Source organism: Muscardinus avellanarius (assembly GCF_963383645.1).
Source record: "Muscardinus avellanarius genome assembly, chromosome: 13".
In the NCBI taxonomy this organism is placed as follows: Eukaryota; Metazoa; Chordata; class Mammalia; order Rodentia; family Gliridae; genus Muscardinus; species Muscardinus avellanarius.
In genome coordinates, this window is record NC_137799.1 from 94,679,207 (window position 1) to 94,694,197 (window position 14,991).

The 14,991-nt window shown below is 48.4% G+C and overlaps 1 protein-coding gene across 1 annotated transcript in view; it reads left to right on the top strand.

The window, feature by feature from the left end:
• Positions 1 to 6,241: 6,241 nt before the first annotated feature.
• Positions 6,242 to 14,991, top strand: part of LOC308272272 (putative serine protease 47) — a gene marked incomplete at both ends in the record, with an annotated part of 29,358 nt that continues 20,608 nt past the window's right edge. The window contains 4 exons of the mRNA XM_080709015.1: positions 6,242 to 6,253; positions 6,415 to 6,536; positions 7,604 to 7,664; positions 14,709 to 14,748. Coding sequence (XP_080565141.1) covers positions 6,242 to 6,253; positions 6,415 to 6,536; positions 7,604 to 7,664; positions 14,709 to 14,748 — 235 coding nt within the window. The remainder of the gene's footprint in view (positions 6,254 to 6,414; positions 6,537 to 7,603; positions 7,665 to 14,708; positions 14,749 to 14,991) is intronic.

Here is a 14,991-nt window from a genome sequence, read left to right on the forward strand (position 1 = left end):
GTGGGTAATGGGCTTCCTACCAGAAATGTCCAGATCTGTCAGAGGCACGGAGGGCTCCTGTGTCCCTTTTGGCAGATGGGGTCAGGGAATCTCCGTGAAGTGGGACCACGTTCTTTGCTAGTATCACTTTCTACTCAATACAGCATGAAATCACCGGGCGTGGTGGTGCACGCTTGTAATCCCCGCGCTTGGGAGGCAGAGACAGGAGGATCGCGCAGGTTCAAAGCCAGCCGTGCTGGTTTAAGAGACCCTGTTTCCAAATAAAAATATATTTTTAAAAAATGGGTCTGGGAGTGCAGCCCGGAGGTAGGAGGGCTTCCAGGAACCCCAGTACCACAAAAAAATAAAAACACAGCTGAAATCCACTCCGAAACAAACTGCCCGATGCCCCTGCCGCAGTGGCCAGAACTGCTGAGCTTCCTCTCTCACTCCCAGTGACCGAGGAGCTGGGCGTCGCCCTCCAGCTGCCAGTTCCCCTCCTCAGCTCAACCCTTTCCTCTGTCTCCACAGCGTCTACAGGGCTAGGACAGAACATGGCCCTGAACCCTGCGGCCTCCATGTCTCCATTCGCTGGCCTGCCCCTCCTGCCAGCTCTCCCCGTCCCAGCAGTCCAGCGGTTCTGGGAGCAGCCCCCAGGCGCCTTCATGCCTGCACCGTGCTCTCAGGGGAGCGCACAGCTGCCACCTGCCCATCCCAGGACACCTTTGGAGGCGGGAGCTGGCGGCCATGGGCCAGGCGGGCCTGGGCCTTTCAACCTCGTCCTCCAAGTTGGGACAGAAGGGCGGCCAGCAGGGCCTCCAAACACCCAGAATGCTGTCCTCACTCAGGCCCCGGCCAGCTGGAGCGCCCTCCGTGGGGCTGCGGGGCACCCCGCTCCCATCCTTATGGCGATTCCTGCCCCAGTGACCATTGTGCCTGCCTCGGCCAGCGCCGAGCCTCAGCCCCCGGTGGGGAGCTGGCCCCTGGGCCTCGCCCCTCAGGGCCCACCACCGTTAGCCACCCTGGCCCCCGTTGCGTCTCCAATGACTGGTGGGCCATGGCAGTGCCGGGCAGGTGGAGAGGGCAGCCTGGCCAGCTCCCAGGACGGGGCTTCCACGGATGGCTCCTGCAGACAGCATAGCGTCTACGAGAACTTTAGACACTGGCAGCGCCTCAAGACCCTGGTGCGCAGGAACCTCCCCGGGACGCCTGATGTGAAGGCACTCTCCTGCTTCCTCATGTGAGCACCCCAGGGCCTGGGCTCACCCTGAAGTCCTGCCCGAGTGCACATGTGGGCGGGGGGCCGGGGTGGGAGGGCGCCAAGGACGGCTGGTCAGGAGGGGAAGGGCAAGCTGAGAGCCGCGTGTCAGCACCATGCCTCTCGGGCCAGGCGGGAAGTGTGCCTTCTCCCGCTGGTCCTCAGTCCCGGGAGTGCAGCCATGGCTCCTCAGCTGTCATCACCACCATTCAGAGGACTCAGTCAGAGAAGGCCCCTGGGCAGTGAGGGCCCGGAGCCAAGTCCGGACTCCCTAGCTAGCCCCTTCCCTAGTATTTTAACTTCCCACAGGAACCTGATGGTTGGTGGCCAGAGGACAGCACAGCCATGGGAGGGAAGGGGTGCCGGGTTGACAGATGACATAAAGACGCCCACCCAGATTAGTGTCTGCTGAGCCCCACTTCTCTGGGTTCGAGAAGATGCCTGCCTCACGGTGTGCTCACTTAGTTGAGTGGGCCTTGGTTCCTCTTCCTCCTCCTACAAGGGCATTAATGCCATCACTGTCATGACCTCATCTAACCCTCATAACTGTCCAGTTCACTGTATTGAAATGCCATCACATTGGGGGTTAATGTAAACTGTGGAAGGTAAAAACATTCAGTCCATAACACAGAAACGTCAGAGAGGCCAACACAGCCCTGGTTGTTCTTAGTGAGTGGCAGTGTAACACAGAGCCTGAGAGCCCATATTAGCAGGAGGTCTTAACTTGGGGCCCCTGGGACAGAGGGCGGGCTGGGGGACCACGGCTGACCCTGAGCAATTCCAGTCCCGTGCTCCAGACCCTGTCCCAACCGGAGCCCACCATGTCTCTGGAGGACGGGCTGTGGAGGGGCCTGCAGGAATGGCAGCGCACAAGCAACTTCGACAAGATCATCTTCCACGACATGGCGGAGAAGTGAGTCAGAGCCCCCGGCCCGGCCTTTGTGGTGGGGAATACAGATTGCACAGCGAGTCTGGCTGGCTGGTCACCCACAATAGAGGTTTATCCAGAAACACGGGCTGAGCCCTGAAACCCTAGCTATCTGTGTAGCTGCTCTCTCCACCACCAGGCAAGCTGGAGCTCTGTTTGATTATCCCAGAAGCCCTGACCTCAGCGGCCTTGGGTCCACTGCTGCCTGAGGCCCATGGTCAGGGCTGGGAGAAATAATCAGCTTACAACATGAGGTTTCCCCTAGTTGTGATGACCGTGCAAAGGTCATGGTCCACTCTCCTCATGCTGGCCTCCTGCCGAGAACTGGCCATCCCTACTCATGAAAGTGGTCACAAAAGTGTGCCAGAAGGGGGCAGGAGAGTGTAGCAAGATTGATGGAGAGAAGCTTTAGGATGCCCTGGGGGTACATCTCTGGCCTCACTCCATGTAATGCCTGTCATTCAAACAAATAAATTAACAAGGAAACAAAAACAGGCCTCTTTGGAAGCAACTCAAACCTCTGACCTTAGCCTCCACACTGTGACCTCCCCAGGCCTTTATCTATTGGGTCATCATCCAGGGCTCATAGCTCCAGCCTCAGTATCCCAGGAGTGACCAGGACCCTGGAATTCTCAGCCATAAGTCACATTCCCGATAGTTTCTGCTAGTCAGTTCTCCTCTGCTTTTTCTGAACAGAGAGAGGTGAGCCCTGGAAGAGGGGTCAAGCCACGGAATATCTAGGGTGGAGTAGATTTCCTTCAGGGCTGAGGTACTCTATGGTGTCCCCAGGAGTGTGTCCTCTGGGTGCAGCTGCCTCCTGGGAATGGACCGGCACATTACAGCGCCCTGACTCCAATTCCTGTCAAAGACTCTGCCTGGTGTGGAGCCGTGGCCTTTCCTCCCGCTCAGATCAGCCACCACATCTCTCACCCAGGTTCATGGAGCTTGTGTCTGTGGAGGAGATGGGGAATCCCAGGCTGCTGTTGATGGGGGAGTTCCAGGGCCGGCCTCCTGCGGCCCCACCCAGGCTGGACCCCCCGAGGCCATCAGCTCCCAAGGTGGCCCAGCAGCCAGGTGAGGCTTCCCATTCCCATAAGCACTCATGAGAGAAGTCGGGGCTCAGGAAGACCTCTGTCCCCCAGGAGCACTTTTCCTTCAGGATGGGGCACTTGCGGGTGCAAGCAGAGCACGCCCCTAGGCTGGGCTCCCCGATGCCCTTGCTCCTGGACTGCTTGGCTGGCTATTGACCTTGTCTAGTTCAGCGCTCTCTCCCCTGCACTGTCTACTGGACTACCAATGGCTCTAAATGTCCTCCACGTGACCACTGTCTTAATGCCCCACCTCATGCACAGCCTCCTCTATGGGTCCTGAGGTCAGAATGCCCTGGCTCACCCTGGGCCAGATTAGGTCCTCTGCCTGCCCTGCAGCAAGTGTCTGGGGTGAGGCTGGAGCCCTGTGCACACACCACCCTCCTCTTCCTCCCTGGCCCAGTGTGCGCCTCCAGGAAGACTGGTCCCAAGTCCCGGGCTGCCCGCCCATCGGCACCCAAGCGCCAGCTGCCAGCACGGACCAAGGCCCCACAGGAGATCCCTCCTGAAGCCGTGCAGGAGTACATTGACATCATGGAGCACCTGGCTGTGACTTGCTCCTCAGCCTCAGGGGCGTCTGACACAGCCCGGGAAGGGGACGAAATGCAGCCGCTGCCCGAAGGATACAGCGCCAGCTCTAACCCGAACATGCTGAGCTACATTGACAAGCTGTGCGCCCAGAAGGACTTTGTCACCAGGGTAGGCTGGGCCTGGAGCTCTGATGTCTGGAGGATTCTGGGAATGGTACCCAGGCCCTTGGAATTAAGCTGGGTCCCTAGTACCAAGTATAGTGTGCGTGTGTATGTGTGTGCGTGCGCATGTGTGTAGCTAGTGGTCATGACGATTTAGCAACCCCATGGTGTGGACCAATACCAGGCTCATTGCTTCCTTTTCTTCCTGGAAGTCTGCTTGGCCTTGGGGTTGCTCCAGGCCACGGTCAGCCATGCTTTATCTTTCTTTTCCCAGGTGGAGGCCATCATTCACCCCCAATTTCTGGCAGTATTGCTTTCTCCAGAACCAGACATGGATATCTTGGCCTTAACCAAAGTATTGGAAGAGGAAGAAGGACTGACTCTTGACCAGGTAGGCAGGGGAAGGAGGATCACTGGGTAGACAAGGGTCAGGAGAGCCATCAGGTAGACAAGACATAGACAAGAGGTAGACCAGTAGGGACCACAAGGAAGAATGAGCACTACAAGTGGAAAAGTGAGGGGGGCTCGCCAAGAGAACAAGGTAGGTGGAGACATGGGGTAAACTAGAATAGGGACAACACTAGGTTGCCTAGAAGACAATAAAAAACCAGGTGGGCAGGGGAGGAAGAGAGAGCAGGTAGACCAGGGGAGGGACACCAGGTAAAACAAGGTAGGTAGAGACACAGGGTAGACCAGAGCTGGATGGGACACCTGATAGATGGGGCAGAGAGGGACACTTTTAGATATGAAACAAATGAACAGCAGGTAGACCAGGAGTGGTGGAGACCCTGCTCTCAAGCCTTGGTCAACCTGGCTAGCCCTGTTCTGCTGGGGATTCATGGCTTCCTGAACAAGGCTGCCCCTGGACGGGGTGTTGTGGGATGGATAAGATGAGAGGAGACAGGAGATCCAGGAAGGGCTGAGGCTGCAGGGCTGAAAGAAGGCCCACCACGTGAGCTGGCAGAGACCAAGTCCTTCTCTGAGACCTAGACAGGTGACGCTCAGGTCCTCGCTCCCGTCCCAAGCTCCCGGGGTCCCAGCCCCTCTGCCCTCCCCCTGCCCTGTGCAGAGTCGGCAAGTCCCATTTCCTCCTGCAGCTGGTGGAGAAGCGTCTCCAGTCCTCCAAGAAGAAAGGAGGGGCCCGGGGCCAACGGAGTCGCGCTGTGCCTGCAATGGACTCAAGAGATTCCAAGCCTGCGGCCTGCCGAGGTGCAGAGCAAGATGGCCGTGGTGCGCAAGGGGTCAGCACTGAGGCCTGCCCCCCACGGATCACCTCGCAGGAACTTCCAAGATGCAGGGCCACAGATGCAGAGTTGCCTAAGGGTGCTGCCACGGGCTCCCTCAGTGATGCCAGGCCCCACACTGAGGAGAGCACAGCCACCTGCGTGAGCCTCAGGCCAAGAGGTCCAGTGAACCCCAGCATGGCCTCTCCCACGGCGGGGCCATGTGGAACAGCAGTCAGCTGCAGCGAGGACGATGAGCTCCCCAGCCTGGCCTTCCTCCTGGCCTCCCAGCACCGTCTGCTGCCCCTGGAACTGTCCCACAGCCAGGGCCCTGCCATGGACCTCCTCTGTCCCGGAGGTCGAGCATCCCAGCAGGGAAGGAGCCTCCACCCCAGCCTGCATCCAGCCACCCACTCCAACACGCAAGCTCTCATGGGAGGCGCATCCCAGCTGGAAAAGGCCCCCTGCTCTGGGCCTTCCCTGGAGGGTTCTGGAGGACGAGATAAGGTTCTGGGCCTGACTCAAGGCTCACAGCCTCAGAAGAAGTATGAGTCATTAGGGCCCCGGAAGAGGAAGAAGAAGAAGAGGCATTGAGGCCCGTGGTGTCTGTGGGTGGCCCCCAGGGTGCCCACCACTCAAGTTGGGCCTTGACGAGGGTTCACCCTCAGTTCATCCTGCACCCCAATGAGCCAAAGGCTCCTCACACTGCAGGATCCCGCTGGTCCTCAGCATGGGGAGGTCGGGAAGGGTATTGGGAGGGTCGTGGTGGGCAGAGGGTGGGCAGAGGGTTGGTGGCGGGATGAGAAAGGGAGGGAGCATGCCTGGGTGGAGGCTGAATTTTGGGGTATGTATGTCTTATGAATAAAGGCAGTGTGGACGGAAACTGCTTTTGGTGCCGTTGCCTTGTTCTGGCCTCCTTGGAGTGAGGACTGAGAGGAGAAAGGAGCCGGTGTGTCAGGATCCGTGTGCAGGTGTCTGGCCAAGGTCTTCCCCTAGAATGAGGCTGCTCCTCTCTCTGCCCTGGGAGCAGACAGCACAGGAGTTCCCCAGAATCCTCCCTCCGTCCACTCACAATGGCCTCACCGGTGAGGGGTCTTTCTATGTGCAGCCCTTCATTATCTGTGTTTCTTGGAATTATGTGGACAGTGTCCTTCAGCCCTCAGCCCTTTGTACTGTTAGCTAATTTTCCAGAACTGGGCCTGGAGATGCAGTTTCCTCAGAGAGTTTCTTTCCACTCCCTTGAAAGAAGATATCTGGCAAGGCTGAGCCAATCGGGACCTTCGTGATTGACTGGGTTGAGGAGGGGAGAAGGCCTGACCTCCAGGGAGAAAAGCCACTGCACTTTGGGGGAAATGTGAAGCTGACAACGTGAGCCGGACCCCCACCAGTAACAAAAATGCCGTGTTTTCTGAGAGTGACCGGAGGGACTTTCTCCCCACGGGTGCCCTTTTTTAGTTGCACTTTTATTCTAACTCGGGGTTGCAGGGAGTCTTCCAGGTCTCCACACTGGGTAGGATTGGGGAGACTCATTTCATAGGATTTTGGCCAGGTTGTCACATCCTGGCCAGGCAGCCAAGACACGCCTGGCCTGCCCAAGCCAACGCCAGTCATCAATCGCTGGACTTCGCTAGGCCCCGTTCTTAGATGAGGCTCAGGGCAGAGGACGATGCTGACCCAGGATGGGCATCAAGGCACACAGGAGGCCAGGAGAAAGCCCTTTTCAATTTTCTACGGGATCTTTGTGGAAATTCTAGACTGGAAATGAGTCTGAGAAGTCCGCACTTAGGACCCCTCTGAGATTCCCAGCAGGGTTCTCAAAGCCACCAATATATCACATCCCCTGTAGGAAGATAAGACACCACTGACTAATGATTTCTCAGCATCGTGGGTACTTTATGTGTCTCATTTAAGCAGCTCTCTTGCGATAAGGCTGTGCTGACCAATGGTACTTTTCCTATCCTTGTTTCTGTCTTCTTATGGACAAATTGTACCTCTTATGCCATAGTCCTTGAAATGTCCTATTTCTGACTTCATCCCAAAGGTCAGATGTCAGGACTTTAACTGAGTGTATTTGTAAAGAAGTACAAATACACTCAATTTAAAAAAAAAAGAAGGGGAGAAAACCTATTATCTATCAATAAACACAAACAGCAGAGAAATCTCAAACATGAGGATAAGATCATAAGGTTCCTGATAAACAGAAGTAGAGGCACGAGCCATAAGCTGCTCACCTCACCACCTGTTAACATGAAACTGACTGGATGCAGGTTCTTCTGCAGACCAGGATGAAAGAGAGGACCTCGGGAGCGTAAGTCACACCAACCAAGTGATTCCATCAGCACCAGCTTGGAGATGCCAGGCCATCCCACCTTCAGTCTCAATGCTCCTCCTGGGCACGGATTCCAGCTATCTTGGATTCCTGTGTTCTGGCTCAGAATTCGGCGAGTACTGCGTGTCCACGTACTTCTCAATAGTCTTGGTTTTGAGAAGGTGGAGGTAGGAGCCCAAGTACCCTTTCTGAAACCTAAGGGAGCAGAGTAGACCTTATTTGCAAATTATCATGTATGGCTATTCTAACAAACTCCAACATTTTAAAACCGAAAAAAAATGCAAACCCTGAAAAAGGAGGAGAACCTGATTTCCAGAGTCATTGATTATATATATATATATATATATATATATATATATATATATATATATATATATATGGAGGATCCAGGATGCATCTTTATTGTGATGAACACAAGATCTAAGTGTTACACAATTTCATAGAACTATATACAAAACACATAAATGAGACAGTCTGGGACGAGGAACCTGGAATGAGTGGCTGGGATTCCTGCAGGCAGAGGATCACTGGGAAGGGTTGAGGACGTGTCTGGGACACAGGAGTCTTAGAGGTTTTTTAGGGGTCTCTGGGTGAATACGAACCCTGGGAAGTTTCAAGGGTGTCTAGATTATCAGGGGACATGGTGGTAGCTTCTAGAAGGCGGGGGGACAGAGAGGACACAAAAGGGAGAGAAAGCTTGGCAGAGTGACAAGAGTGCCTTGGGGCACAGGTGACTCAGAGAGAGTCCTTGGATATATCTTATTCCATCCTTTTATCTTTAGCCTACAGACATCTTGCTTGTGAGGTCAGTTTCATGAAAAAAAAAAATAGCTGAGTCTTGTTTTTTAGTCAACTCTTCCCATCTGTGACTTTCCACTGGATAGTTGAAGCCATTGACATTCTGTTATTATATTGAGGTATTTGTAATTTCCTGCCATTTTGATTTATTTCTACCGTTTGAGTCAACATTAGTTTTTTACTCGTTGCTCTTCTATAGGGACGCATGTCTTCTCTGGATCTGAAGTTCATCTTGAATTCTGTGTGTATTATTTCTTTGAATGTTTTCTGTAGTCTTGGCTTTGTAGTCACAAATTCTTTTAGTTTATTTTATCATGGATGATTTTTATGTCCTCTTCAATTTTGAAAGACAGATTTGATGGATATGGAATTCTTGATTGGAAGTTGTTTTCTTTCAAAGCTTGGAATACAAGGTTTGGTTTTTAGATTCTGCGTTGAGAAATCAAGGTAATTCTTATTGGATTACCTCTGCGTGAGACCTGGCCTCTTTCTCTTAATGCATTTAAAATTTACTTCTTGACAGCATTTTAATTATAATGTGTTAAGAGTTTCTTTTTAATCTTTTCAATTCAGAGTTCTGAATGACTCCTATATGTGAATACCCATCACATTTTTTTAGATTTGGGTAATTCTCTGATTTTCTTCAATATCAATTACAGTTGATTGTAATTCACTTTTTAAAAATCACAGTAACTATGTAGTAAAGTTTCAAATAGAAAAATCTGAATCCTAAGGCTCCATTTTTGTTTTTGGTATTGGCTTAGTTCTTCATGGTCCATCCAATTCCTATTAATTTTTAATCAGCCTTTTAAGCCTTCCAATCTATGATGATAGGAAGTTTTCTTACTTATTTGGTTTTCTTGAATTTCTTTCATCAATATTTTATAGTTTTAAGTGTAAAAGTATTTTCCTAAAACTTATTTTTTTGAGAGAGAGAGAGAGAGAGAGAGAGAGAGAGAGAGTGTAAAAGTATTTTCCTAAAACTTATTTTTTTGAGAGAGAGAGAGAGAGAGAGAGAGAGAGAGAGAGAGAGAGAGAGAGAGAGAGAGAAAGAGATACACTAGGGAAACCCAGGGGCATTATACCTCCAAGCTAAACACACCCAGCCCTATTTTATTTTATTATTTTGAAACAGGGTCTCACTAAATTGCAGAGGGCCTCACTAAGTTGCTGAGGCTGGCTTCAAATCTGCAATCCTCCTGTATCAACCTCTTAGGTACTGGGATTACAGGCATGTGCCACCACACCCGGCTTGAATGTTTTTTATAAATTTAATTGTTCTCTTAATTTCCTTTCAATTACCCACCACTAGCATAATAGAAAAATGATTTATTTATTGATTTTTTATCATACGACTTTGTTAATTTTTTTAATTAGCTGTAATAGATTTGGCAAGATTTTCTAGGATTTTATGTAGAAATATTATGCTTCCTGTGAATAGGGATAATTTTATTTCTTATTTATTTATTTATTTATTTATTTATTTATTTTTATTGGTGCACTGTATTCATACATCATAGTGGGATAAAAAAAAACTTTTGTAGACATACGTGCACACATTGCCCAGTTAGCCCCTACCCGATCCCCACCCTGTTCCCTCCCCATCCCTCCTTCCCATGCTTGGCTTAGTGGTTTACATGTAGTATTATAGCAATTTATCCAAAATTAACAATGATAATCTAATATAACAGTTTCATTTGTCTGATACCAAGCTTTTGATGACTTAAAGATAACATTTCAATATTTCTTTTTGCTTTCTTTCTTACCAGAGAATATTTTTTCTTTTTTTTTTTAGGTGAAACTATCATACATTTATTTATTTATTTTTCAGAAAAAATCTATCCTATTATGGAAAATGGACTCTAGATACCCAAAACGATCTCGAAAAAGAACAAAGCTAGAAGATGTATATTTTCTGATTTCAAACCTTATAAAGCTACAATAATTGAAACAGTATAGTACTGTTCTAAAGGCAGATATATAAACCATTAGAGTTAAATAAAAGCCTAGAGATAAATTCTTCCATATATTTTCAAGTTATTTTTGACAAGGTTTCCATGAACATTTGGTGGTGGAAATAATAATCTTTTAACTAAATATTGTTGAAAAATAATAATTACATGAAAAAGAATAAAATTGAACCTTTACCTAAGACCATATACAAATATTAACTCAAAATAGATAAAAGACCTATATATAAATCTTAAACTATAAACTTTTAGAAGAAAATCTGGGTCATAAAACCTCACAACATTGAAATTGGCAGTGATTTCTTGGATATGATTTCAATGGCACAGGCAACAGAAGGGTAAACAAACTCCCTAAAAAAATATTGTATATCCAAAGACAATGTAAACAGAGTTAAAAGTTACTGATAGAATGGGATAAAATATTTCCAAATGCTATATCTGAAGGTATATTAATATTCCAACTATAAATCCTAAAAATTAGCAACAATAAAAGCAAACAATACAATTTAGAAATAGATAAAAGACTAACATAAATAATGAATCTCCAAAGATAACCAGTCTTAGTTGTCTGTTGGATGGAAAATCTTGTTTCTCTGGTTCTGGTGTGTGTTACCTATTTCTTCTTCGTAGTTAATCTCTTTGAGTATTTTCTCTAGCACTGGTTTTGAAGACATAAATTCCTTCAGTTTCTGTTTGTCATGGAAGCTTCTTATTTCCCCATCTAATTTGATAGAAAGTTTTGCTGGGTAGGAAATTTTTCGCTGGAAGTTGTTTTCTTTCAGAGTTTGGAATATGTTACCCCAAGCCCTTCTGGCTCTCATGACTTGGTTTGGGAAGTCTGGAGTGATTCTAATTGGTTTGCCTCTGAATGTCACTTGGCCCTTTGTTTTTTTTTTTTTTTTTTTTGTGGTACTGGGGTTCCTGGAAGCCCTTCTACCTCTGGGCTACACTCCCAGACCTATTTTTACATTTTCATTTTGGAAACAGGGTCTCCTAAGCCAGTGCGCGCGGCTGGCTTCGAACCTGCGCGATCTTCCTGTCTCTGCCTCCCAAGCGCGGGGATTACAAGCGTGCGCCACCACGCCCGGCTTGGCCCTTTGTTTTTGTTGCCTTTAAGATTCTCTGCTTGGCTTCCACATTGGTCATTTTGACAATTATGTGGCGTGGGGATCCTCTTCTCCAATCCTGTCTAAAGGGAGTTCTATAAGTTTCCTGGACCTGTGTATCGACCTCTTGCTCTATGTTTGGAAAATTTTCTGCTATTACTTCCATGAAGAGATTGTTGATCCCTTTGGTTTCACTTTCTTTTCCCTCCTCTATTCCAATTATTCTTAGGTTAGCTCTCTTAAAATGGGCCCATATTTCTTCAATGTCAGATTCCTGCTGTGGGATTTTTTTTTCTAAATTAGAAACTATGCGTTCATTTTTGGAGTGATTATATTCTAGGAGCGAGATTCTATCCTCCATGTGGTCTAATTGGTTTTTTGTACTTTGAATTGAGGACTTTACTTCATTAATTGCATCCTTTATCTCTTTTTGGCTCTCTCTGAATTTTTTTCGAAACACCTCTATTATTTCTACAGTTATTTTCCTGATTTGATCTTCTAGAAATCTCTGAATTTCTGTTTTATCAGGTTCTGAGGTTGTGGGGTTGTGGGCATTCATTGCTCCATTGTTATTCCTCTTTCCCATGATTTCGGAAGTTTTTGCCTTCTCCGGGTTCTTCCCTGGGTCACTACGACTTCACTTAAGTTGCTCTGGATCTTGAGTCTGTGGTATCTCAGTAACCCCTACTCCTTTACTGGGTTGTATCGCAGAGTCTCAGACCCAGGGAGTCAGTCGAGGCTGCTTTAGACCATGGGGGGTGCCAGGTTGGGCGTTCTCCTGCGGGGAATTGTGACAATGGTGTGATATCTCTGCCACCGCCACTCCCCCACTGGGTCAAGTCTCTGGGAGTGCCGTACTGGGATTTCTCCTCTAGGGGCCACAATTTGACTCACTGTTGTTGAGTGCGCTGATGAAGCTGTAGTGGACTTGGTGAATTCGCTGCTGCCACCGCTGGTGGCAATATGGCACTACTGCCATGCCCTCGGCTGTGAGGCTGGCGTATTTCTTCTCTGTTTTTGAGCTCTGCTCTGAGTCCCTGCAGGGTGTGCTGAGCCTGGCCCCTGGGAGCTTTAGACGCTCCCTGCGCCGAAAAATCTGCCAAATTCTGCCCAGCTGATCCACAGCGGCTCACCTCGGCTCACTGTCTGCTGCTCCTCTCTGGAGCCTGGTGGGCTGTTGAGTGCGTTGGTCTGGATCTGTCCGGTGAATTTGCCGCTGCCACCGGCAGTAAGGCGCTGCTGCCACGTCCTTGGGTGTGAGGCCAGCATATCTCCTCTCTGGTTTTGAGCTCTGCTTTGAGTCCCTGCAGAGTTTGCTCAGCTCGCTGTCTGCCCCTCCTCTCTGGAGCCTGGTGGGTTGTTGAGTGCGTTGGGCTGGAGCGGTCTGGTGAATTTGCCGCTGCAGCCGGCAGTAAGGAGCTGCTGCTGCGTCCTCAGCTGTGAGGCCAGCATATCTCCTCTGTGGCTCTGAGCTCCGTTCTGAGTCCTCCTCCTCTCTGGAGTCTAGTGCTGCGAGGGAAGATGGCGTCCACACCACTCCGTGCCTTGGCTCTGGCCGCAGCACTGCAGTCTGGTTTCTTTCTGGTGTCTCGTCTTTCCAGCCCTCTTTTTCTCTGTCCCTTGTATTTACATATTTTGTTTCTCTGCTGATGGTGTTTTCTGGCTATGAAAGGCACTGATTTTGTGGTAATAGAGATTGGTTGTTAGCGGGGCTTGTAAGCCCTGCTTTTCTCCATTGCCATCTTCCTGGAAGTCGATAATTTTATTTCTTACTTTTCAATTTGTATGCCTTTGCCCCTGGGTTCCATCCCCGGTACCACAAATAAATAAATAAATAAATAAATAAATAAATAAATAAATAAACAAATAAATAAAATAGCATGACATTTGACTTGAAGGGAAAAGTATCTAGGACGCTTTAAGAGTAATTTAGCCCTACTTAGAAACAGATTGCCCTACATGTAACAGCTACATTAAAAAAAAGTTATAAAATTGTCCTTGGTTTTACAAAGATAAAAATAAAAAATATTAAGCCGGGCGTGGTGGTGCACGCTTGAAATCCCCGCGCTTGGGAGGCAGAGACAGGAGGATCACGCAGGTTCGAAGCCAGCCACGTGTGCTGGCTTAGGAGACCCTGTTTCCAAATATAAAATGTAAAAATAGGACTGGGAGTGTAGCCCGGAGGTAGACGGGCTTCCAGGAACCCCAGTACCACCAAAAAAAAAAAAAAAAGAAAATATTAAAATTTTCCAATCGAACAAGGTATGCAAGGATTTTTATGCTGTTGGGTGTTGTTGTTGTTGTTGTTGTTGTTGTTAAAACAATGAGAGCAAAGGAACATATAACTTACTGGACTCTAAAGTGCTGAATGAGCATGCCACTGATGAAGAAAGGAGACATGTTCACAGAACCAGTATTTCCCCATCCCATCTTCATTGATGTCAGTCAAAGAATATCTTTGGCCATTTAGTTTAAAAAGAAAGCGATATGCTGTGCACACACACCAGTTACTTTATGTATAATAAAAGAAGGGGAAAATGAAAGAACAGAGAAAACTATACGGTGGTAGTCAGGATGAGATGCAAACAAATTGCAGTTTTCTAAATAAGGATGTATTCTTGGTCTGTAAGGACAGAGTGCTGGAGTAAGTAGCAGGTTCTCTTTTTAGCAGGCACCTCCCTTCACTGCTGGAACACATCAATTGTATCTCCAGCCTCCATTTCCACCTGTGCAGGTGTGCCAGTCTCAATGGCTGCCCATCAAATCGGAGTCTGATCTGCTTCATTGACAGAACCCGTCGTTACCAATAGGCTTTCATTAGTTGACTACGTGGTGTATGCATCTTAATCTGAGACTGCACCACAGAACCATCCTGCCCTGCTACCAGGTTCCGTCCCCAGCACTGCAAAAATAAATAAATATGAAAATAAAAATCAAAAATTAATAAAATATCATCGGTGTTCTCAGTCTTGACTCCTCCCTTGGGATTTCGTCAGCTGCTTCACAAAAGAGATACCAGGTCTGCACCGGACGCGCACACAAGCAGCAGCGGGGGGCGGGGGCACAGAAGAGGCTCCAGGACAATTTCACCTGCGCGTGGTGAAATGAGGGCTGCTTTTCATAGTCAGCATCTTACGCGTGAATGCTTTCAGTCTTTGACCCTTCAGTGTTAACTGTGGATTTTTCGCAATTGCCCTCTATCAAATTTAGGAAGCCTTTTGCATTCCTAGTTTAAATGTTCTTGTAAGGAAATGTGTGGCATTGTGTTCAGCCCTTTAGAAAAGTCAGATGTGATGACCGCATCTTCTCTTTACCCTTCATCCCGTGTCTGAAGCAGATCACGCTGAGGGATCCTGTGGCTTGCATCCCTTACTTCGGTAGTTTATGTTTTTCTAGGGCTTTGCCAATTTCATTTAGGTTATCAAATTTCTTACGCACAGTCGTCCACCGTGTTCTTGTATAATCTTTTTTTATTTCTATAATGTAGGGTGATGACTCAACTTTCACAACTGATTTAAATAACTTGGGTTTTCTCTCTTAGTCTTACTCAAACTACATAAAGGCTCAGCGCTGTTTCTATGCTCCTAGACCCAACTTTTCCTTTTGTTGATCTTAATCCA